At 33.9% G+C, this 26,333-nt stretch overlaps 1 protein-coding gene across 3 annotated transcripts; it reads left to right on the forward strand.

Annotated features, from left to right (window-relative positions):
- Window positions 1-2,128: 2,128 nt before the first annotated feature.
- LOC123549503 (uncharacterized) lies at window positions 2,129-22,899 on the forward strand. Of its 3 annotated transcripts, XM_045337643.2 has the most exons (13): window positions 2,129-2,272; window positions 4,501-4,562; window positions 5,783-5,857; window positions 12,047-12,100; window positions 13,644-13,694; window positions 13,981-14,037; window positions 14,579-14,653; window positions 16,778-16,864; window positions 18,458-18,604; window positions 19,223-19,466; window positions 19,679-19,824; window positions 20,403-20,505; window positions 21,424-22,899. In XM_045337643.2, exons 2-13 carry the CDS (start codon window positions 4,557-4,559, stop codon window positions 21,513-21,515), a joined length of 1,137 nt encoding a protein of 378 aa, XP_045193578.2. In that variant the 5' UTR covers window positions 2,129-2,272; window positions 4,501-4,556; the 3' UTR covers window positions 21,516-22,899. The 3 variants fall into 3 exon arrangements, with proteins under 3 accessions (XP_045193578.2, XP_045193576.2, XP_053401254.1); XM_045337641.2 differs by lacking the exons at window positions 2,129-2,272; window positions 4,501-4,562; window positions 5,783-5,857 and adding an exon at window positions 7,971-9,244; XM_053545279.1 differs by lacking the exons at window positions 2,129-2,272; window positions 4,501-4,562; window positions 5,783-5,857; ... (3 more) ...; window positions 14,579-14,653; window positions 16,778-16,864 and adding an exon at window positions 7,973-9,244.
- The last annotated feature ends 3,434 nt before the right edge of the window (window positions 22,900-26,333 follow it).

Below are 26,333 nucleotides of genomic sequence, written 5' to 3' on the forward strand. Positions count from 1 at the left end.
TATGCTGAGCCCCAGCTTTATTCTACTCTATCCGGATAAATGAGGTTATGCCATTTCTGCTGGTTTATCAAATGTGCAGAACTACCTTAAGTATCATTCACTACTGCCGGAAGTAATGGTAAGAAGGTGTCGGTCATTGTCTTCTTATAATTCTTATACCTTCAAACCTTGACAGAAAGAATATTTTTTTTATACTATTGGTCTCTTGGCAGCTTGGTTGATCGATTAGTAGACCATCTGGTGTTTTATCAAGAACAGTAGAAAATTTTGTCCTAGAATGTCAAATTTCAAGTGATGTCGCATTGTCCTCAGTAGGCAGTCTCCTGTTAAGTGGCTTATTATGTCAAAGGTCAAGGTCACACTGACAGAGGCTGAGAACAGCTTCTGATTTATAACTAGAGAATACTTAAGACTATGACCGTCAGTCTTTATGGGATAATTGCCAGTTGCAAGTAGAGGACACTTTCGGCTTTTTTTTGTTCAGGAGGTCAAGGTAATAGTGACTGAGACTGAAAATAATTTCTGACTGATCTTTAAAGAATGTTTAGGCCTATGACCCTTAAACTTCTGTAGATGATTTCTAAGGCCATTAGACTACCTTTAGTGCTTTAAGCGTAAGTTAAAGTTCAAGGTCACAGTGACCTTGAGACTGAAAAATTTAATAGTTTCTTGTCAATAACTAGACAATGGTTGGGCGTACAGTCTCCGAACCTTCATAGGAGGTAGTCGTACACACTAAGCAAAAATACATAAAGCTACGAAAAGCGAGCAGAAATCTGTAATTAAAGCGTACATTTAAGTACGTTGTTATTAGAAATACCTGCAAGGCAGATACTCAGTGAACTGCATACATGATACTTCTTCATATGAGACGTCTGAAGTATTAGAGAAAACTGTTAACATGTGGGAATGGTCTGGCAGTCCTTAAAGACAGGGCTCGTCCTAGCAGGCTCAAAACAGCAGGGACGTTAAAGCACATTGCCGCTGAAAGACGTCCGGTTGATAAAGATGTACGGGGTCCGAGATCTCGTCATTTCTTGGCATGTCAACGGGGGTAACTCACGAGATTTTCACCAAGCACTTGGGTTTAAGAAAGGTTTGTGTTCGATGGGTTTCTCACATGTTAACCGAGGAGCACAAGGCCAATGGGGTCGAATGTGCTAAAGAAAAGCTGAACAAGTTCAGAAAGTTAGATGAACAGGAGATGAGACCATGAACAACAACGTCGCGTTGACAACCGGACAATATACCAGTAATTGCAAAAGAACTGAAAATGTCAAAAAGGTTTGTATCCCGTCTTCTTTAACTCAAGGGGTACTGTTGTACAAATACATACACCGTCAGGACAGTCATTCGCTGGAAAGATTTATAGAGAGAAAGTACTGAAAGTTGTTAAAGAAAGCGTCCAAGGACTTGTTTTCGCGGTCTCCTGTCGATCCATGACAACGCTGCGGCTCACCGACTTTCTGAGAGATGAAAAAAGTGGTACAATTCAACCATTCCGCTTATTCACCAGATCTAAGTCCTTGCGACTTTTTCCTCTTTCCAAGGCTGAAAAATGCTGACTGGTATTTTTCAGTTACTCAGGATTATACCAAGGGGAAACTACTCTGCAGCGTTGATTGTGTACAATATTCCAGCACGATTGTCATTATTTTTTTAGAATGGCCCTTATATAACGTACAAAATATGATGATTCGGTTCAGTAATTTTAAAACAATGTATTTTGATCCAGTTTTCTCTCCGAGCGCTGTTAGTAGAAGTTATGCCAGACCAAAGATGCTCTTATAAGAGGATGCCATCCGGCTGACTTGCTCAATGACTCCTTGTGCCCGTGCTGAAATTGTGACAATAGGGGCAACTGGCGGTTTTATCCTCCGTGTAATATGAAAGTAGCCAAATGCTGTAGATATGGATTTTTATGACTTTAACAGCTGAATGAAAAGAAACACTTTGTTTTCTCTCTATTTCCGAGGAAAGACAAACACCTCAGTTAAATAAACACATTTGAACAGCTCACTTGTAATGTTTTGGCATGACGCCTAAAATTCCTTTTCGTTCTTTTCGTATGGAATGTTCGTCATGATATTGTTAAAATAGTTGTACATTGAAATCTAATCAACCGGTAAAGCTTTTGTTTTTATTAAAGTAGAATGTCATTTTAAACTCTTATATGATATTACAACCGAATGGAAACTATTTTTCTTTCGTTAACTACGCATTTATTTTCACGAGACTTAGAGGGAATCATTAAACACTTCTAGATATAAAGGTAAGCAAAAGTTAGACTCATTTTCAAATTTTCTTTCCAATCAATCCGTATTGTCAATTTTGCATTTTGTTCTTTTGACAGTACGGAGATCCAATTTGTTTCAAATCTGCACCAAAAAGCGATTCAGCCAAAAGTTTGTGATAAAGCAGTCAAAATGTAAAAAGAACAACAATAATGTAATACCTTTGCGAGGCTTCTCAGACGTGAATAAATGGTTTTTGACGAAACTTATGTCTAAGCAATGCTTCAAATGAAGCTAAATCTAGAGTTATATAATCTTTCTGTTGACGCTTTATTAATGTGCACATTTAATTAGAATTCACCTTGTATTGGCGGTATATTTCAAATAGATAGAAATCCGCAGCCAATAGTTAAAAATTTAATTGTTTAGAAAAAAGTTTGGCAAAAGGTGATACATCTGGTTCGTTTTTTATTAGGCCATTATTTCTACTACACACGTGCGCAGTGTGTGAAGTAGGGCGGCGCGTACACCGGTAAACAGTACAAACTTATTGAATGACTTGCCGGCCAAAAGTAAAAACTATTTCCCGATGTCCGAAGGATCGAAGACCGGTAGTTTTGACTATTGACTGGCAAGCAATTCAATAAGTATTTTATAACATAACATCATAAATTAATTTCACAGTTTTACTTTTAAATTTTTGATTTAGCAGCCCTTATTTTTAAATTTTGACTTACTAGCCCACATGTGTTGAGCTTTTACAGGTCACATAGCACGAACTATATGGACCGGCGATTTATATATGGAGTCATATAATAATGAATAATATGTAACATTACTTGGTCGGATAATTGTTTAAAAAGAATTAAAAAAAATGGTAAAGGTCTCCTTAGCCCAGTGGTTAAGGTATCTGGCTTCAGATTACTTGACCATCGCCTCGCGGGTTCGAGTCCTGCTCTGATCGTCATGTGAGGAAGTTGTCCAGCCCGGTGCCCGCACGTGATGTAGGGGCACATGGAAGAGGTACCGGTCTTCTTTCAAATAAAAGCTCGAAATTCACCAAATGGCCTGCCTAGTGTCGATCTGACTTAAAACCTAATAAAAAACAATCAAGCAATTTTGATTACTAGTACCATCTCTGAAAACTAGCATTCATTGTGTTCGTGTGTGTTATGTTACAATAAACAAAAGGACCGTGTCAAACGGATTATTTACCTGTTGGTAATTTGATAAAATCAAAGCTTTTCATGAACTTAGGTCATTTAAATATACAAAACTGTAAAAGAAGACGAGTACTGTCAAATAAGTTTACAATAACACAATGTCGAGTACGGCATATTCTTAAGAAGATTTTAAACATTTATGCACAGTAAAAACTGTCATTTATGTTGTTCGTAATCTGGCATATGGAGGTGTATGAATATATGAAGATGTAAGACTCTGTAAAGACAAAATTCGATGTCTGTATCCATTTTTCATCACTGTCCCCATATTTAGATTAAAGCAATAATAGCACGGTATGCCCAATGTTAACTCACTGGCTTCTGTGGAAGTCACTTCGAAGTCACCTTTTTTTCAGAATGAAGTTTATTATCTGTGTAATTCTGCTGAAATGGCCTTTACCTACTGTTGTAATTATTTATTTGATGTATAACAGTAACAATATGAACATATCTTTTGGGAGTTGTGAGTATCTTAAGTGTTTAACAAGAGGATACTTTAGTTTTGGACGAAGATTGTCAGAAATGTAGAAAAAAACAATATGTTTTTAACGTTTGTAAAATACTGAATATATGAAAATTGGCACTTTTTGTCTTAAATGATCCATACTCGTTGATTTTGGTCTAGTAAACTAACTGAAATTAGTTTGTACAAGTAATTTTTAAAATATGTATGTCATAGGGGCAAGATGCTTCTTGAGTCAAGCATTGAATCCAACGTATTTTGTATTTATTCGTCCCACATCTTAAGATTATAAAGGAAGCATGTCATTTAAACTAGCTTTCAAATCATTCATAAAAGTGTCCACTCATTCCTTACACTTTAAAACAGTTTTAAGTGCTGTCATTGTATGCAGACGTGATACTGTTTCGGAACAAATCTAAATCAGAATTAGAATAGAATTTGTACACGTGTTTACGGTAATAACTGAGGTTCCTTCGTCATTAATACTGCCGGTAGTTATCTGGGGTGTATTTTTATTTATCATATCAGAAAAAAGAAGAGAATAATAGTAAAATATGAAGTGCGTTTGTTATATTTTCAGATCCGTTGTGCCAAACCGCTTTTTCAATCAAATTGTATGCTATACAAAGCAGCGCCATGTATGTAAGTATTCTGCGTAACTTAGAGATTCATGAAGGGAGGTAATTATTTAAGAAATAATTTATAGCAAAAGAGTACTTTAACTAACACTATTTATGCACGATGGGCGGTTATACGTCGGGCGTAATAATTTCACGAGGGCGCAGCCCGAGTGAAATTATTTGTACGACGTATTACCGACCGAGTGTATAAATAGTGTTAAAACACGGTTTTTCTATAAATCATTTCAATTCTAATATGCCTTTAATCTAAAACAGTAGATAAAATATAGTAGCTCATATCAGTTGCTAGCAGTTTTGTTTTAGACTTATGACAAAAGTAATTTGTACACATATATTTTATCAGTATTCAAATATATTAAGGTGCTGTACTGCAAAAGTACAAAATCATTTTAATGTTGCGCCAGTATGACTGAATTTGACACTTCTGAAGCAATACGACAGGACTGCCGAAATGTTGAAACAAGAGGATCAAGCATTTTCCTATGCCATTTTGTTGTTTTACCAGAAGAGAATTTGAGTTTGTTTCTCTTCAAGTTTCTGTTTAAAACATGTAAAGGACAAATTGTCTTACCAGAGTTATTTTACTGCTTTAGAAGACAAAATTTTGAAATAATGAGATTCTTTGTTAATTCCAATTTTTCTTTCATCATATTTCGACCATTGGCATTTTCAATATCTGTGAATTCCGAAGTCAAAAGCATGGTTGTTCATTCCTTCCGTTTTCTACTAGTTGTTTGGTGCCCGCGAAAAAAAAGCCCAACAACACAGCGAGAACGCGCCGCACATCAGAAGAGAAGCCCGCCCGCTTAGCTCAGTAGGGAGAGCGCAGATCTACGGATCGCGTGGTCGTGAGTTCGATCCTCGGGCGAGGCGTATGTTCTCCGTTACGATTAGGTAAAATATATCATTCGTCCTCCACCTCTGATTGAAGTGGGGAAGTTGGCAGTTACTTATGGAGAACAAGTTTGTACTGGTTACTGGTTAGGTTAATTACCCGCCGTTATATAACTGAAATACTGTTGAAAAACGGCGGTTTTTTTAAAACCTAAAACAAACAAACACATCAGAAGAAAAGGACCGGTGAAAAACTAAGTAAAAGAGCCATAACCTCCCGAGTGTCATTTTGTTAGTGTGAGTCTGTTGTCTTTTTGTACTGTCGTTCTTACGCGTTTTCGTTCTATCGTTCTGAGTCCCGATGAAGTTATTTCATTTTATTTTCAGCACAACTTCGTAAAAGAAAGCGATACTTTTCGGAAAGATGTACACTACAGAACCTATCCAAATGATAGACGATATGTAAGTACAAGCCATACACTTGCAATGGTATCTTAATTAATCCATAATGCAACACATCTTATATTAGTATAGGTATTTCCTTTTTAATGTGTCCCTTTTTTTTACTTTTTTCATGTATAACTGTATAGAATAGAGTTTGATTTCAATAACGGCACTTTCCGACTACCAGTATTTGTCATTTTTGACGTTACTCATATATCATAAGTACTTGTCACTATTTTTTTTTTTAAATTCTATATATATTAGCCTAAAAGCTTTTAAAAGCATAGACATTCATTACACAGAAAGATAATGACAAGTGCATATACTAAAATGCAACATAATGTGTCCGGAGTCTCATGAACTAGTACTGAACACGTTCTAGTTTTTTTATTCCTACACATTTGTACCCGGCAAATATTACATTTGTCTTTCCATTTCCATGCAAACTAGACATTTGGCATTTACATTAACTTTTATTTACCATATTGATGTTATATATAAAATCTTTGAAGGGACATGTATGGTATACCAGTATACCAAAAATATATATTGTTACACTGAAGTTTTGAAACCTGCACTGCAATTACAAGTGTTATGTATGTTCAATATGGTCTCTCAAATTTGAACTTTTATCTAGAAACCCTTTGTGTCCAGTCCATCGGTCAAAAGCCTATAAGTTGTACAATCTATTGCTGCTGTCTAACATAGATGCACTTTTTTTTTTATCTTTTATCAAATCCGAAAGAGTGGTTTAGAACTGAATTATAAATGCGTTATTTTTACCAATCGTCCTTTTTTGCACATATTCAATCCATATTAATGCAAAATGTTCATGAATTTTTGTTTACATTTGTACTATAATTAAGTTTTGTCATTTTATTGGGTTTTTTTTATCTAAGATTTTTTTTTACTATATATATGTTTGTATTTTTAAAGTCTGCATATTTTGAAGCACATATATTGACATTTGCGTTCCAGTAGCTTTATATATAATATGAGCCGCACCATGAGAAAACCAACATAGTGCGTTTGCGACCAGCATGGATCCAGACCAGCCTGCGCATCCGCGCAGTCTGGTCAGGATCCATGCTGTTCGCTAACGGTTTCTTTAATTGCAATAGGCTTTGAAAGCAAACAGCATGGATCCTGACCAGACTGCGCGGATGCGCAGGCTGGTCTGGATCCATGCTGGTCGCAAACGCACTATGTTGGTTTTCTCATGGGGCGGCTCATATATGTTTTTATAGAATGTGTGTGATTATGAGATGAAGAAAATGTAGCTTTTATTTCTTGACGACAACAACATACCCCCCATGAATATGTCTAATATTAAAGTATATTTGCAGAGTTTGACTTTGAAAAAAAAAATGAAATCGAGTGACAAAAAAATCTGTTATGTAGATTATGTTATCTACAATAAACCAAGCCACTGAGTTTCAGGTACAGCCTCGCATTTCATTATATTATTTAACTCGTTAAATATACTCATTATGAAAAAAAAAAACACTCTTGTTAGACCCCCTATTTATTAAATTAAGTATTACTATCATTATTGTTTTCATTATTTTGACTGTATATATTTCGAAGTGTCCATCATCGTTGTGTAACACATACAATAATGTTAGCATACAATAATGAATCATCATCATCATCATCATCATCATAATCATCATCACTACTACTATTTTTATTATCATTATAAAATAACTTTTAAGAGAATGAAACTATGAAACTGAGTGATCTACAAGACTTTAAATAGAAAGAATATATAGGCACTACATACATAACAGATTTTTTTTCACTGCAATTCTCTTTCACACGTCTCGATGATTCTTTCTTTCAAAATCAATTTCAGCCAACCTCATAAAAGACATTTCTTAAACCTAAGCTAACATTATTTCTTCAATTAATACTTTTCATACACTTATATCGATGCAATGAATATCATCAATATATTCCATTGATAACACGTGCCAGGATTGAATTTTGCCATTACTGAAGTCTCGGTTGAAGAGAAAATGTAATTGCATGCACCATTGATGATGTTTTATGAAAGAAAAATGAGTTATCAATAGACCTAGCAACAAGACGAATTTATTTCAACTGCTTGATTTTGTAAACAGTTTGAACTTAGTATGTGGAGAAAACTGTAACATGAACTAATATTTTGTTGGTGGAGAATATTTTTAAGATAGAAAATCTACACGAAGTGGATATATTATAAAATTTGAAGTATATTTTTAGATATAAGATAGATATATTCATTGAAGGTCGATTCTGTCTGTTAAGGATTTTCTAAATAAACATTGGATTATTAATCATAACATTTATCACGTTAAGTACTTTTTATATGAAAGTGTTTAAAGGGTTGATATTGGAGACATTGTCATTCATGAATACCCTTTATATCTTTAGCTGGAGGCACTTGACAATATCTGTATTTGTTTTTTGACAAGCATAAAACTTAACACACCAAGTTTACGTTGACTGTTTAGTTGCCGAGATATTAAAGACTGTCAGATTTATTGCATTTTAAAGTGTTCTTTAAAACCTTGCTTGACACTCTAGTAAAGAAATATGACAGCCCGAACCCCACCTCCTTATAGCTCCATAAATGTTGGTAAAGAACCCAAAGAAAATAAAACCGAAAATTCCGATATAATCGATTACAATGGTACACTTGCAAACAAAGCGGGGATTAACCAATCACCGGTGGGTGGTAATAATTCAAATACTACTGCAATCGAGAATAGACCGTTGAATCGAGGACATAGGCCTTTTCCTAGTGACAATTTCGGTGCTTTATTTGATATTGAATATTATCATTTACCTTATACTAAGAAAAAAGAAATAAAGAAGGAGGAACCTGTAAAGGATGCAAATGACACTGTAGCTAAGGAATATCAAGGTGAAAATACTACTGAAAATAGAAAGGATTCTGAACTAGACATGGCGTACGAAGGACGAAGAGTCGAGGAGTTAGAAATGAGAAATAAACAGCACTCGGCCAAAATTCACGAGTTAGAAAGAGAATTGAGAAATGTTAAAATGGAAAGTAATAGGATTAAAGGACAGTTTTCCGTTCAAGATGGACCGTATACAAATAACGGATTTACTGAAAGAGGGGTTTCGTATGATAGGAGCCCAGAACGATACCAGGAAAGACCCGACTATTATCCTGACCCGAGATACTCTGAAGCTCAAGGTAACCCACGAGACCAGGCTCCGCAAGATCCGGCCGGTCGACCACAGTATAAGAATGAGCAGCACAGAATTACACATCGGCCCGGGGGCGCTGATGGGGAATCTTACTGGGGTTTTAATAAGTTCTACAACCCTCAGTACGTCACAGCCTACAGGAGGGAACATATACCTTTCTACGCAAAAGCTGAAGAGAAAGAAAAGGTAGGAAAAGTAGGAGATATAGTTAGTAAATGACAACAGTTAGTATAGTTAATGGTCAAAACACTGTTTGACTAAAACAGTAGTATTATTTTAAAATACAGTTCATGTCTAGAGGCGCTGTATCAGTACAGTGGAAAATTAAAAATACAGGTATATCATTTAATAAAACATCGGTAAGATTGAAGTGCTAACAACAACAACAACAATAATAACACCAACAACAATGATGCTCTTACATTAGAATACAATTCATGTCAACATGCTTATTAACTACTTCAGATTGTAAAATCAGCCCAATTTACGTAAATGTAAACATAAAGTATTTTTTTTTTGTTTATATTTTGAAAATGGAGTTTGTGTCCTTTACACAGTCAAGTTAGAGCTACTAACGAATATAAATATATATTCACGAAAAAGTTGCACTCATTGGTAGAAAATTGTCTCATTTAAAACAGTTCCATGTACATTCATTAAATTTAGACAATTGTATTTATCGGACATTAGCCTTGTTGCACACAAACTCGTTTTTTATCTGTTAAATCATATATATTCTTTTCATATATAAGGTCTACATTTTAACTTTTAAACAATCATATAACACCTATTTTTATAACGAATCAGTTAATAGATAATGTCGCCCATCATGAATAAAAGTATTTTAGTATGTTTTCTTTTTTTGTTAGTTTTGTTACAATTCATTATGTGATCTTAATGTCATCTTTTGTGTACGAAGTCACGTTATATATCTTTCTTTTTGTACGAAGAGACTAGTAATAATATTGCACCATTAAGTCGCCTTTTCCATAATAATAGCTAATTTCGTATATGGCCTTCGGAATAATTATATTTGCTTTCAAATATAATATTTCTAAAAGTTCAAATAACTTTTTACATTTCACGTACTTATATTGAAAGTGAACTGAGAGTATTCTAATTTCAAGTACCGCAAACTTTCTATTCAATGGGTAGTTATTTAATTTTTAAAATTCTTTTAATCTATAATAATTTCTTTTCGTGATTTAGAGGTCCCAACAAATCAACTAGGCTGGAAAATACATACATACACGTAGTGCATAAATGTCATGCTGTGAATGCAAAATTTTGTATAGTTTCGTATATGCTTACTTTTACCCGTATTATCAACATTTGAATGTACTATAATTCTCGTATTATAATGTTGTTAAACCCATTTCCATTTTTGACTTTCTTTTCCTTAATCTTTTGCCTGAGTTAATCGGATATCGATCAGGGGAAATTAAGTATAAAGAACAACCGTTCGTTTGCATTTGGATCTTTATTAAAATTCTGTTAAAGCCGATAACGGAATATGTTCGGCTATTCATATTGATAAAACAGCCTTCTACTAATCCTATAGTACACATCGATAGAGTTTTTAAATATTTTCCTATCGCACATGCTGTATATATTTGAAGATTTATATTTAAATGTCATACTTAGTAAACACAGTAGCATATTAGCTTCTTTTAGGTATTCAGTATTCCTCTAGCAACGCCAGCTTATGTTCAAAACAAGCAGACGACCATAGCAAACAGAGGGATCTGTAAGATCTATATAAAAACTGAACATGATTTATATATACAATTACCATAAAAAATCCTTCAAAGTTGTTTACTTTGAAATACAATAGATCATTTGGTAAATGCATGTGAATGTCTTTTTGAAACGCTGAATGCTACCTAAACAAATCGTTATGACTGGTAATGCTTAAGTGCCAGGTCTCGCAATTTCAATAGATAACATAAAATATCACTGACACACGCATACATCCTATAGCAATGAACTATTGTTTTTCTTTTTTGTGTCTTTAATTAAATATGTCCGTTTTAATATTAGAAAAATTCAAAATTATTTTGTTTTATAAACATTTGTCAGTTCCTTAAACAAATTATAAACATATATCATTTTTGCATAAATAAGCATGTTCTCTAAAGACCTATCTTACACTAAGATACAAATGACCAGGTTCAGTCGTCAGAAAAATTTCAGCAGTCTGGAAAATAACTACAGCAGACTACAGCAGGTAGTTCGTTTTGAAATGATAATACTCTGACGTTACTTCATAACAATTTTCAACTTTGCTACAATAATTAAACACATACTGGAAATATGTTTATAGAGTAGAAAAGCTGCCTGCTGTGAACGATAATGGACAATGTAACTTTCAGAAAACCCACCAGATCTGAGATATGACGAACAATGATATTTATGTCATCTTCATGAGATATGATGATCACTCGTATATATCTGCCCTTTCTGCAGGAAATACAGATCTGAGACATGACGAAAAAAATATATATTTATGTCATCGTTCATGAGATATGATAGACACTCATTTATATCTCCTCTTTCTACAGGAAATACAGATCTTAGTTATGACGAACAATGATGTTTATGTCATCCTTTAGAAACAAAGACAAATTTAAGATATAAACTTGTAGCCACTTGATAAACAAGAGGGTGCTTCACATCAGATACATGTACTATTTTTTAATTTCAAATGCAGTATTACGTTAATTAACATTTTTTTTCTAAAAAAATCAAGCTGTAATTAATCCATTTACTGAATCTAGTTTTTAGAGAAGCCTTTGTAAGCTGTTTACAAAGTCTGTGCAAGTTTTGAACGAAGAGGACATTAGAAGTAGTTGGTTTCTTTTGTTGAAAACCTCAATTCATTTAGAATGACTGGAGTACCTAAATAGATTCCGGAACTAGTGTACATGCTCAGAAGAGAATTTCGGCCGGATGATTTATTTTAAAATTCTGTTTTGTTTCTTCTTACAGCAAACACAATACGATGATGATTACAATTATCTACACGAGTTACAACGGCGACAGGTCCATTGCAATGGCTTGTCTTTAAACCGCAGATCTTCCACTTCTTACATATTCTAAATTCACACGCTCTGACCGGTGTCTTACGCCACAACTTATTCTTACTGCTCTGATTTCATCAATTCAGTCAAAAGACTATTCTCGCATTTCTCAGGTGTTTCGTCTCGCATTTCTCAGGTGTTTGTTCTCGCATTTCTCAGGTGTTTTCTAGTTGTTTTGCTGCACATCTAAATCCTGTTCATCAAATTCTTACTCTGACCATGATCTTTGTTATTGTATTTTGTATCTGCAGACGTTAATCCCAATAATGTAATATATATGATGTAAAGCTAGTAATATAATATAAATAACAAACGACATTAAATATACACGTCATGCATGACGACTTCATATTAATCTCACGATGTTCTGGATATCACATCTCTAAAAGTTTTTAGTGACTTACTTAAAAGCATTGTAAGTATTGAAATAGTGAAGATAATTTCTTCAAAATTTAAGATTTGAAATGTGTAAGAATGCTTTTATGAATATTTTGTTATTTCAAACTTAATTTCTTGTCACTAATACAAGTTTTGTTATGGAACAGACCGATTATGTTTCATGTTGAATGTTTGATTTAGCCCTTGTTGTTTGTTTGTTTTTGTTCATGTTACTGTACTTGCTTGGTCTTGTCCCTTTTGTTTGTTTGGTTTTGTAGTTTGTTTGGTCTTGTGTGTTTGGTTTTATCCCTGTTATTTGTTTGGTCTTGTACCTCTTGTTTGTTTGGTCGTGTACCTGTTGTTTGTTTGGTCTTGTACCCGTTGTTTATCTGACCTTGTTGTTTGGTCTTGTACCTGTTGTTTGTTTGGTCTTGTAGGTATTTGATGTTTGGTCTTGTTGTTTGTTTGGTCTTATACCTGTTGTTTGTTTGGTCTTGTACCTGTTGTTTGTCTGGTGTTGTTGTTTGTTTAGTCTTGTACATGTTGTTTGTCTGGTCTTGTTGTTTGTTTGGTGTTGTTCCTGTTGCTGTATTTGTTTGGTTTTGTCTGTGTACCTTATGCTTTTCTTATCTTACCCCTGTTGTTTGTTTGATCTTGACCCAGTGGTTAATTTTGATATTGTTAAATACCATATATAATGTAAATTTATGTAATACACAATATTACACAGACTGAGTTGACTGGTATCTTTATTTTCTAGCTTTCCTGGATTCTATCAAGCACAGTGTGACATGGTTACATGAGGTATTGCACTTTCTCGCGGATTGTTGTCAGTTTCTGGTCTTTCAAGGTTTTCGTGTACATTTTACTATATTCCTGTAATGCAAAACATATAAATTTTCTTTGATATGAAATAAGCATTAGATCTATAATTTGATATTGTTAATAAATCATACTTTAATCGTATATTTGTTTCACAATTTGAAAATTTTTTTAGCATGTTTAATGCACTTAAGGCTCAGCAATGATGCAAACTAAATAGTTACATGTTCTTATTATGCTTAAATTGTACAATTATGAAAGACAGAAAACAATGTGTAAAGATTGATGTGCTTATTTTGCGACAGGAGGAAGAATGGCGCCGTAAGCGCATAGAGGAAGAGGAATATCTAATGAAGGTGAAGATCCGATAAAAACAAAACCAGTCCGTATCTAGTAAAATTACATAACTTTCATGGATTGCGTAAGACTTATATTTCATAAAATCACAACCAAAGTATTAATTAAAAGTAAAGATGCTGAACAGAATATACAACGTAAAATGAACAATATCGCTGTAAATTAAGACAATAGACAGTATATTTTGTAAGAATCAATAAGAATAATATTCTTAAAGTACAGGTGATTTTATTTTACATTTATAGGATGGTGTTATATCTTTGGATGTTTATACATATTTTTCAGGACAAACCCAAAACGTTTGAATATACTGCTCCATACCAGTCCTCGAATCCGCCACGGGTGTGTAATAGTAGCAAAATTTATATGCAAAATGAAATGGGAAGGGTTTCTATAACCGTGTGGTTTCATTCGCTGACTTTGAATCACTTGCCCCTACCGCTGTGGGTTCGAAACCTTGCTTCGGGTGTACAATTCTTTCAAATGATGAAACCATCCATCTGGCTTACAGAAGGTCGATGGTTCTATCCAGATGCCCGCTGGTGCCTAAAATAACGCCAATATCTGGGCTTTTCCCATCTAAAGCTGGAAAGTTGTCACATGATCTATCATTGTGTAAGTAAAACTTTATGTTAAACCAAACAAAATAGAGACGAAGTGGGAAATTCATTTATCTAAGCTAACAGTATTAATTCGTAGCTATATTTAATCATCCGTTTTGATAACCCCAAATAATCTTATATTTTAAAGTACGTTTTTCACAGTATACAAAGTAATTAATAGCTTTAACATTTGTCTACCACGTTTTCGAAATATGCGAAATATTACCACACGCGTCTTGTTTCTCCTTTTTATTACAACCATGTGCATAATTATATTACAGGACATCAATAAGTATTTCCACGACTCAAAATATCTGATGCCAAAACCGGAAGAGAAACCCGATGAGTATTATTTTGTATGTTAATGTACTGCTTTAACGAATAAATTTCATCCTAAAGAGACTACTTAACTCACCAGAGTACTACTTTATAAAAATAATAGTTTACTTCCAAGTTCATCAGGGCACAAGTTATTGTGATAACTAACCGTCCATTGATTTTCCGTGGTCCATCAGTTTACAATTTTCTTCAAGCAACATCTCCTCTTAAACCATTTGGTGGAAGTTGATGTAGATTGGGCTAGATGGTCATTGGTAATCGTTCAAAGATGTTCAAACATATTCGCAATCTCCTCTAAAGCCGCTGGTCCAGTTTTAAAATTATTTCAACAAATTTCTCAAGTGATCCTCTACTAAGTACGTTTTGATTAGTCAAAAACATGACAGCAAGGGACCATCGTACTTTCCCCTCTATGTATACAGTTAAAAGCTTAAGAATCATCTTGTCAGAATCTTTCCGCCCAGTTTTAAAATAATTTTACAGAAATGGTTCTTGGACAACCCTCTGCATAGTCTGTTCAATTTACTCCGATTAGTCAAAATAAAATGCCAAGCAAAAACACGACAGCCAGAGGCTGAACTTTTCATTTTCCCCTATATGTAAGTGATGGAAACGTTAATTTGATTTGTCAAAACTCAACATCAAGGAATAACATATCTATCAGATAACATGACCACCTTTCCCAATGTGTGTATAGGCCCCTAGTGGATTTTTTTAAAAAAAGTATTATTTCAGAAACGGCTGGCCTGATTTTGAAATAATTTCACACAAATGTTCTTTGGGTGAGTTTCTACCGAAATAAATCAGCTTGGTAAAAATTACTAAAAACTCATGGCCGCCAGAGGACGTAGTCAGTTTTTCCATATTTGGCGAAACTTGAAAAATCTTATCAGAAACTGCCTATCTAAATGTAAAATAATTTTCACCAAATATTTCTTAGATGACTCTTTTATCATGATTGTTCAGTTCAGAACAGTGAGTTGTCTTTTCGAGCTCAGATGCGAAAGAATTATTTAAGGAGGGTACAGCCTGTTCAAGATATATTCTTTCGATTGTAACACGTAATCAATGATTATCATCTACATCTTTGAAGATATTCACCAAATATTTGCCTGTTTTGTGATGTGTTCTTATTCAGCATGCCCGCTATGACGTTTGACCTTATGACGTAATAAATATTATGCACAGTGTATGTGCTATGAAAAAATAAATCCCTAAATCACTGGTCCGATTTTGAAAAAGTTTCAGCGAAATGTACCTTGGATGACCCCCCCCCCCCCCCCCCACCCCTTCAAACTCATTTTGATTTGTCAAACAAAAGCACGGCAGCTCTGGCGGATCTAGGTTTCTTTGTATGGGTGCATGAAAGTAGGCTATTTGAAAAGCTATTTGAAAAACTCTTTTTAATAAGTAGGACAGTTTTTATAGTAATTAGCAGATACCTGTTTCAGCTGCGATACTCTGGTGAGCGATATAGGACCATGAAGGCCATTTGTTTTCTTAAAAGGTTATATAGAACGATTACTGGATTTTGTTTTTAACAATCATTAACTTCCTTCAGTTTAATTTATTTTTAAACAGTTACTAGGAATTTCGAGAAATTGGATCGATAAATTATAAGTTTACTTCCCTTTTTTCAATAACAGAGGTGATATTATTCTTCATGTCATTAGTGAGCTTTCAGCTTTCAATTTACAGACATTTGCCTAATTTGTTATTTTTAATGATTCATCACCTAGGCCTACTTCTAGATATTAGTATCCTATATTAAACCGTAGGCTAATGTTTGAGGTTTATGTAAATAATATTGTGCAAACAAAAACTGTTATCTAACCCGTACCCTGCTAAATTTCTATAATGAACTTGTCCATACTTTAATTTGGACAATACCATTTACTATTAAAAGGGGTGCTTGCCAAAAAGATACTGACTGAATAGCGAACAGTGCAGACCATGATCATACTGCACGGATATGCAGGCTGATCTTGTTCTGCACTGGCCGCAAAGGCAGAATCACTTGCCGCCAGCAGGCTAAGCTTTAAATTAAAGAAAAAATCAATGTAACAACATGTACTATTACCGAAGATGCACATTTAGGTAAAAACTGAACGATTAAAAAGTAATTATTTAACATTAAACAGGGTGCCAATGCTCCGTTTAAACAAAATCCAGGGACAGGTGTGTCGACATATGAACGTGCTTTTGTTTCCCCACGTTACGGATATGTGGTAAGAAGCCCACGTCGCACCTGGTTTTCTTGCTCTTGGTTGTAGTTAATCATCCGTGTCTTTGAATTTGCACTTGATTGTTTTTCATCTTTTGGTTGTTTTCTGGTATTTGCACTTGGTTGTGTTTCATCGTTTGACTTCTCTTTGGTATTTGTCGTTGGTTGGTTGTTCTGTGGTATTTGCAAGAGGTTGTTTTTCATTGTTTGGCTTTTCTGTGGTATTTTCGTTTGACTGTTCAGTGTTATTTGCACTCGTTTGTTTGCACTTGTTTTGTTTTGCTGTACGGTTGTTTCCCCTCTATTATTTTTGTACGTTTCGATGTTTTGTGATTTAAACTTTGTTGGTTTCATTATTTGCAATTACGAGAAGTGTTCAACTTTTTAAGAAACGCATAGCCATACGATTACATTCCACGTGATGGCTCGTGCAAATCGATTTTTATGTACACACTTTGTCTAAATACCAGTCAATAAGTTTGATTTTTCAATTCAAAATGGTGAGGAACAAACTAATAATTTATTTAAAGGTGTTGTTCTATGACATTTAAAGTAAGATATATACTGATTCAGTTGCTGCTACTATGCAACGTATTCATAATGTGAAAGCAGATATTAGAAATTATTTGTTGTGAAATTTCTTAAACGCCCAGCCGCTGCAAAGACTGACGTTATACGTACAATACGTAATATGGTCAAACTGGTGAATCCTCCTACACAAAGGGAGATGGCAAAAATGCCGTGGATCTCTGGCATTAGTAAACAGAGTTATAGCGAAAATTCTCAACGCAAAACTTCAGAAATAACCGTGTTCATATTTCGATGATCCCATGTACTGAAAAGACGCTACCGTGCATGACATCTATACCTCTGTGGGAAATAAAAAAAATGACGTTAACACAGATGAAGTGATATTTTGCTTTGGCCGTAGTTTTGGTCGAACTCGTGTTTATTACAAGTTAAATTTGTAAAACGCTGGACTTTTTGTGTAGGCTGCGCTGGTGTTAGTTTGTATGACAAAACGTCGCTATTTCTCATAAATAAAGGTGTCAAAATGGATGCAGATTATTACATTCAATAATGCATTTAGGCCATTCCTGGTAAAACATGTTCCATGTTTATCTCCTGTACGTGAATGCGATAACGTGTTCCACCAGGACTCCGCTTCGAATCACATTGCTTTATGCCGTTGCTTTAACTGCATGTTCGTAAAGTGAATGAAGAACAAGGCCTGCCTTCATTTCGAAAATTTCTGTACACCTGTATTAAACCTTGTAACCTTGTTACTATCTCTCTTTGTGCATTTGTATAGCAATATAATTTCTCCTCTTACATGTCGAAATGGTTAATATTTTATTGATAATTATATTGCTTTATCATGCGGTTCGTCATTGTCCCTGTAAAACGGTTCACACCTATGGTATGCGAAAATGTTTGTTTTCTGACCAGTATGTTGTATCTGCTAGCTTGTTATAATTTATGTATCTGAATGCTTTGACTTTTAAATAATGTGGTGAAACAAGGACTCAGTCAGTTTCAGCATAGATCTTTTAAAGGAAAATAATATGTTAAAAGCACTTTGTCTTTTATCTTGCAGCATGAACAACGGGCAGGTGGACTCTACATTATTCGCTTTCAGGACAACGACACTGCGTATGAAGACGTCGTTGTGGCCCTAAGACAACTGCAGCCCATAATCAAAAGCAACTTTGGTTATATTCTTGGTATTGCTAGGAAACATCATGTTAGTATACACGGTTACAGTGTTACTTAAATTTCACTGCCATCATCACGTGACCATACACTCTATATTCTGTATTGAATACAATACATCTCATTCTTTGACTGGCAAAAATACAGTATGCTTTTTTTCTTCAAATTGACGCCTGTTACATGACTTGTAATTCATAACATAGGGTTTGTTTGTGGTTTTGTTGAAATAAGAAATTGTTTGTTGATATTCTTAAATGAAATGAATATAATGTTCAATATGTTTTTAGTAAGTAAGATTACTTTAACAGTTTTTGTTCAATAGATTTATATTACTTTTTGTTGTTTGCAATGGATATGTCTCACTTATTTATAATACAAAAAGAAATAAAACCCCACACGCTCCGTATGTTAGTCTCTCTTTTTTTAAAGAAAAACTCCACGTTCTTGACAAAATTACGGCTAACAAATATAACTCAGTATCATATCTTTGTTTGCAGATTATTTTATTAAGAGCATTTTAGTCTACTGTGCATAATTATCATCCAATAGATGCAAAGATAGCTTTTTGTCTATATAGCATTAATGTTTAGATCTCATTATTTCTAATTTTCATCTCGGTAATTCTATTTCCTACTTTCTCGTTATAAAGGTGTACCCAATTGAAGGTGACCCGGGTTGGTTGTTTTCAAAGGCACAGCAGCATCGGCACCCAGGAATTCGCATTCCGTGCAAGAATGTTGAGGAAGCAGTTGCTGTGTTTTGGTTTCCGAACAAAGATAAAGCAAAGGCCGTCTTTGACAATAGCTTTCACAATCGTTTTAAGGATCCCTGCTTCCCAACGCCACATTCGTTTGAAGCATATTATATTCCTTTGTTGACGCCGCCTATTCTTAGTAAGAAGGATTTCTATTTGTGATTGATTTATTAAAGTTAAGCATATGCAATATTAAATTATGGCCACTAAATGTTCAACACTATTTCATAAACTTTATTTGATCCATGAAATGTTTCTAGATTTTATTTTTAGTGAAGGAATTTATTCTAATTGCGCCCAAAAGTGTGCTGTGTTATACATCGAACCATAAATTGACTGGTTTGTTTCCAGGCAACTTGAACACGTACCTAGTTATTGAGGTTTTGAATGCACGGAGATATTACACTGAAGATCTTCAGGACTTCCAGACAAAGGCAGGCGAGGCCATTTCGCAGTTCACCAAAACCAATTTACGATTTATTGCATCTGCACTTGAGGTTTGATCATTATTTACAATTGCAGTTGAAACATGGTATCGCAAAAACCAAGAGATCGGGGGTTCTATGTCGAAATAACCGAAATTCGATTAAAAATGATATTTTGTGCACATGTTATGGGGACGGGACCTGGAAATGTCTACGAGATCGCCGGAATTTTTAATGGGCGAGATATCGAGTTTCAACTTCATATCGCCTGACACGTGTAATTCTTTCAGCAAGTATAAGTTCATTTTTTGCGTCTCGTGTTTACTAAAACTACTTTCCATATCACTTTTAGCGAGAAGGATGAAATATTATATAAGTGTAAAAGTCTAATTAAAGATTGCATAATTAAGCAATGTTATAACGAATTATCTCCTCATTTTTTGTTGTCATTTTCCATTTGTTCAGAACATTTTGCAATTTGGGTTATACATTTAAAAACAAAAGTTCCAGGTTGAAAATTCTTTGTCTAAATTAGCATTACTTTATACATTTTAAGTGCTTTTATGTCCTTGATACGTATTACCACAGATTTCATGCGTATTGACACATGTATGATAAATTTGAAGACACAGTGTTTGCTTTGATTGTAGGGACGGGCAGACTTTAAACCAAAGACGTTGTTTGACGGTAAAAGTAAAGTGTTCATCAGTCGGTTTGACTCGATGGTTCAGCTTTCCGAGCTGTGGGAAACAAGTAATGATTATTCACCTTTTTTTATTAAACATTGTTATCAAATCATGAATCCACATTGATATCACAAACATAGGTGTCCTGTCTGACTTGTTTATTATGTCAATATTCAGATTGTCAGTCCATAGGTCCAGCGTTACGTCCTACAGCGTGACGAGTCTTTTCCTATTTGAGATGTGTCATAAAACCCAGGCCAGATACTCAAACTGCATGACTTCGAGTCTGTTTTGCGTTCTATGCTTCCGTATGATCTTCTTTTATAAGCGAGCATATTCAGTCCAACTGTGTAATAGAGTTCTGCTAAAACCGGTGCTAGTGGGGTGCTGCACATTTCTTTACGTCTCAATAGCGGACTCAGTCAAACCGAGTCTTCTGGGTTTTCTTTGCTCGGTTGTGTCCTATGTATCTGGGTGTATATTTTATTGAGCACTACCTAAACAGCATACAATCCAATAAAACAAAACACAATTAAACATTAATACTTCATGTATATTAGTACAAATAATGTTATTTATTACATATTCATTTAATAACTCCGTTAAGTTTCAATGGAACATGAAACGTCAATATTTTTTCATGTTGACGTTCAAATTTCATATCAGGTGTGTGACGTCATTTGTGACGTCAGTTTCGTGTATGTCGTCACGTTTAAAAGTTCTTTAACGCAATATTTTTAATTTTACTCGGGACTAACAACACATTTGTAACATTTATATGATTATTTTAAGTGTAGATGCGTATGTAATAAAAAGATTATGGGATTACCTTGGAGAAATGTGCACTCGTTCTTTCGCGGAATAATATTGCGCTCCTAAAGACGGGCAGAACTCGTGCATATTTCTCGATACAAATCTAATAACCTATAAATATCATTGATGAAGGAAGCTTTCGACTTAAAAATCGATCTTCTACATTTTTCAGAAACTATACAGAACATATTAGGCGGCTCTGGAATCACAGGACCTAGGAATGTCTGGGCATTTTCTCTACAAGATTGGGATGACAATATGTGATTTCGGAGGAGAACATGCAATTGATTGAGAATTTTAGACCAAGGTCTTGATGTTGTGAAATGTGGACATATCTAAATAAATAGAGGACTTTCTAGTTGCAATGATTCATCAATATCTAATGATGCACAATTACGTTAACATGTGTACAGGCATCGTATACACAAATAAAGGGAAATCTTGTGGCTCATTTTTCATTCCATGAGTTGTCATATAATTTTTTTTTACTTTAATTCGGAATGGTCTAATAACAATTCAATAAGGAACATTTGTTTTGAAATTTGTTCATAACGGGCTCAATTTCACTGTAAATATACATATTTATACGTTCATAGAAAATATGGAGACAGGCCGTAATAAGTTGTTGGGAAAACATTTTTACTTTTTTGTTATTGCTTTTAATGTTTACGACGTTCGCTAATTGTTAAGGACATGATAAAATAGATAATTATGATGACTCTTTTGGTTTTTATGTTGAAGTTAGCAGAATAATAGACATGTAATCAGTGTAAAATGCTTGATATGTTTTATTTTAGTTTTATATTGCCATTCTGTGATAATATTTTGTGTTTAAGACTCAGTTTTATGTATATTTTGAGTATTGTTTTCCTTTAATTTCTTTTGATATTTGATCTTTACATATAATAAATCAGTTACGTTCTTAAAGATGTACTATATTCATTTTGTCACGAGGAAAAATTTTAGTACTTATTATTTTGAGTGGTTATCATGATTTCGAATTCATTGAATCATTTGAACCCCAGTTTAAGAAGTGGTATTTCCCTGAAAATATTAGGAGAACCCTAAAAAACGTTCCTTTCCCTATTGGCAGTAGACATCTTATCAAACTTTTATCAATATATCTAATTGAACTGTCAAAATGACTTTTTTTCCTTTACCTATTGCTATTTCTTAGAAAAGTAGGTTCTTTCGGTCTTAAGGGGGAGGGGTGGCAAAGCATATCTTGGTCCCAACTCTCCTACGCCTATGTATTTATGTTTTCACAAATTAAGTCAAAATGCAACAATCTACAACATTCTGTCGAATTCGTTCCATACGTACAAACTAAAATATTTAAATATTAGTATTTGATAAAGCCTAAAGGCTGTAATAAACAAACAAAAAGTATGAATGTTTATTTACTTTAAAATTTGATGAAAAGTATTATATTGCTGTCCATAGCATTCTGATTCTGTGCGTAAATCAGTCATTGCATGGAAAAGGCTTTAAACTTTGAACGAGTGGCTAGATTTCAATTTCATATGACAAAACGCGAATAAACGTAAGAGCAATATATGCCGTACATTATAATGTAGAATATATAGATAGAAATGTATACTGTACATGTGAGAATATACATTATGATTAAACAATTCTATAAATAATTGATCTGTGTTGAGTTTTAATATAGATGTACAAATAACAGTAATGTAAATGTAATGTAATGTAAACATTGTGTTTACTCGCCAGGTGAGTTGTGAAACAGCCTCAGTTAGTGCTAAAGACACTTCGTACTTAGCCCATCTGCTGTCTTCACTCGTCCTTCTTGTCCTATACCACACAGTGGTGTACACAATCATTCCTATCAATAGAAAACGGTATTAACAAAATTACCATAAAATAATTTTATTTTACTAATTAAAAGATGAGCGTTTCAAAATGTTTACAAAATGGAAAATTTGCATCAAATCTTCATAATTATGACACTTAAACGACAAAAATTGAACTTAGTTGAACTTTTAATGCTGAATCGAACTTGTATCAATCATCTGTTTTATTTTGAAATATTGAAACGTGATATCACATATTTTGTTAAAGTCACAAAATACAGATTTTTCACGCCTTCAGTCTTATAGTCATGTAGCTCTTGAGATTTTTGACACATGCCAAATGAGTTTTAAATGAAACATAAACAGTAATCGAGTGTTTGATAAAAGTATAGGCAATTGCAAGACAGAGGTGTTTTGATCCAGTGGGAATTTACTTCCATAGGAGTTCCCAAAGGTGATTTCACAATGTGTCAACTTAAAGATTGGAACACTGGATATATACCGTTTTTTTCTCATTTCAAATAATCATAGTTTTCAATGTTATTAGGATGCACACTATATTTTTAATAGAAACCGGAAAAGAAACATTTACAATTTTCCCAATGGGAAATTCACTCACAAATGGCGCTGTCAGATTCTCCCATTGGATAATACTTCCTAGGCAATTATCTCCTCCTTAAAGATATAATTTAGAACTTTGTAAGGCCTTTACATAGACCATATTTTTTATGATATTATCATTGCCTATAGAATTGCGTTTTAATTCCGTTCCGGCCATCACTAGCATTGAAATACTTTCCCAAAGTTTGTAAATAAACGATTCCCTTTCCTTCTTATGAAAAAGAGGTAAACTGACACTTTTTGATTTTAATGGACATAGGGTTTGAGATCAAATAACTATGTCAAAAGAGACCTATCTCTATAATGTGACACTATTGGAGCTCCTACCACAGACACACATGGACCGAGATTCGACACCGCAGCACATATTGCTGTACCTTTTGTAAACACCAGCATTTGTTATTTCCCTTTGTACGTAAGACTGGAATTAAGCAATTAAGCACTTATATTCAGGAGTTATCTCTGTGGCCACTTTTCCTTTTATTTGATATTCAATACTTAATCACTAGGTTTTTGTTACCGAATATTTGCATTAGACGTTAAGGTATATACATTTGCTACAATGTATCGTCCAACCTATACATGTTAAATGACAGGTAAAATTTGAAGAGTTATAAGACGATCATATTAAAATACGAAACTTTGTTTTTCTGACGTTTAAGATTATAGTTTTGTATAGATCATTCTAAGTGTTAAGTGACACGAAACAAAGGACTACAATAAACGGTACGTAATATCTTTGTTGATAATGTTTATTTATAACCATTCACTGAAATTAATCTTCGATTAATCTCATTCAAAAAAACTGACCCATATTAACGGTAAGTTTGGTTTTCATTAAAATAGGCAAATATTATATATTAAATTGCAGACCACGACAAAATGAAGAGAAGGGCTTGAGATTAATACAGTTTGATATTAGTATACAGGCAAACAAGACAAAGAACATGTTTACAATATTAATCTATCTATACTTAAGTTTGAACGGTGTTAATAGATCAATAGATCGTATTGAAAGATATAAATGATCAGGTTGAATATGTTTCATATAATTTTACGGGAAATTTACTTTCAATAGAAGCTATCGAAGTTGTTTTATGTTATCATATCGATCTTACTAGGATTCTGATTTTTTTACTTGTCAGTATATCTTGATGAATAAAAACGGATTTCATTTGACGCATTTGGCAATGTTTCAGAATAATACTTTATTTGCTGAATTGTTAAATATTCTATCTGTATTATCCAACTGTAAATTGTAAATATTGCTATTCAACAGGCCTTAATATGCATTGATTTTTTTGACGTATTTTCAAATTTCATTTACGAATAGAACATGTGCAGTATCATGCAAATAGTCTGCTTTCAAAAACTCTATGCATAGACATCGATAAATAAGATTTATTTTGAACTTTGATGAAAAAGAGATAAACTAAGGCAACACGACTGAGGCCTTCATTCCCATACAGCTACTCTTTTCGTTATAGCAGCTATTGAATCAAGAGTAAAAAATGATTTATTACGTCGCGAGCAAGCCTCAGACCGCCAATTTCATTGCCAAAGATTTATGTAGATGCTGATCTTAAATATCATTTAAGTATGAAGTGCTATTTGTGTGTGTTTAAACAAGTATGAACCACACTGAGACTTCTTGCAAATCCACGAACCGTGCTAGCTATCAAAAAAGCTATAATTTGATATTAGTTTTGAAATTTGGTGTCCAATTTTGAAAGATGTTTTCGAACGACGCTATTTTTTCACATGCTTTTCTTTGAATGACGACAGTTCGTTGAAAGGGATGCACTTGATTTTATTACACCAATTATGTTTATACGAAAATAAACGTTTTTTTTTTCATTGTATACAAAATATATAGTGAATGTAAATTTTCCTACGTTTATATACGAATTTTCAACATGTTCATATGACTGGCACATGACCAGGATCTCTCAGATTCAAGGTCATTGTCACATATAGATATCAGTTTGCGTAACTGCTTTTTTATGAAACAAACTGCTTTTTGTGTAATATCCCCCCTCTCCCAAACATTTATCATGCACGCATAAATATTGTCCCTAGTTGGGCTGTAAATGATTATCCAATTGGTTGATCTTCAGCAATATAACAATATTTAAGTGTGCAACGCCCCGCATGTCACTAGTACCAGCTTGAGCGGAAGTCTGATACAAGAGAAATTGGAATAAGCTGCATGACTAAACAATTGGGCCAGATAATAAGGACAATACTGGTATAACAAGTTACAAACGCGGCAACACAATATTCATGCTTTGGCATCAAGGTCTACATTCCAAGGAAATATTACAAAATAACAGTATACAGCAGTCTAGTATTTCTCTTTTAGATATTCATTAACTCAACTTGTATTTAACTCTCTGTGATTAGAAGCATATGCACGCAGGCCCAAAGACACAGATAACGACAAATAGAAACAGTCACGTTCAAAAAATGCAGACCTCACATAAAGTTTTATTGCAGTGTATGTATAAATAACGCAATTTGTGGAAAGATTCCTTTGAAGCAGACAACGTTGCCAGGCAACATAATAACAGACTCGATTTGCTCGAGTCTGTTTATGAGAGTAAATGAAAATCTGCAACACACTCACGCCCCTAACACCAGCTTAAGTGGA

This window comes from Mercenaria mercenaria, chromosome 6 (assembly GCF_021730395.1).
Source record: "Mercenaria mercenaria strain notata chromosome 6, MADL_Memer_1, whole genome shotgun sequence".
Lineage (NCBI taxonomy): Eukaryota > Metazoa > Mollusca > Bivalvia > Venerida > Veneridae > Mercenaria > Mercenaria mercenaria.

Coding starts and splice junctions, on each gene's coding strand:
- LOC123549503 (XM_045337641.2), top strand. CDS start 8,417: ATGACAGCCCGAACCCCACCTCCTTATAGCTCCATAAATGTTGGTAAA. Junction 12,101..13,643: donor ACGAGTTACAACGGCGACAG/GTCCATTGCAAT, acceptor ATTTTGCGACAG/GAGGAAGAATGGCGCCGTAA. Junction 19,825..20,402: donor TTATTGCATCTGCACTTGAG/GTTTGATCATTA, acceptor CTTTGATTGTAG/GGACGGGCAGACTTTAAACC.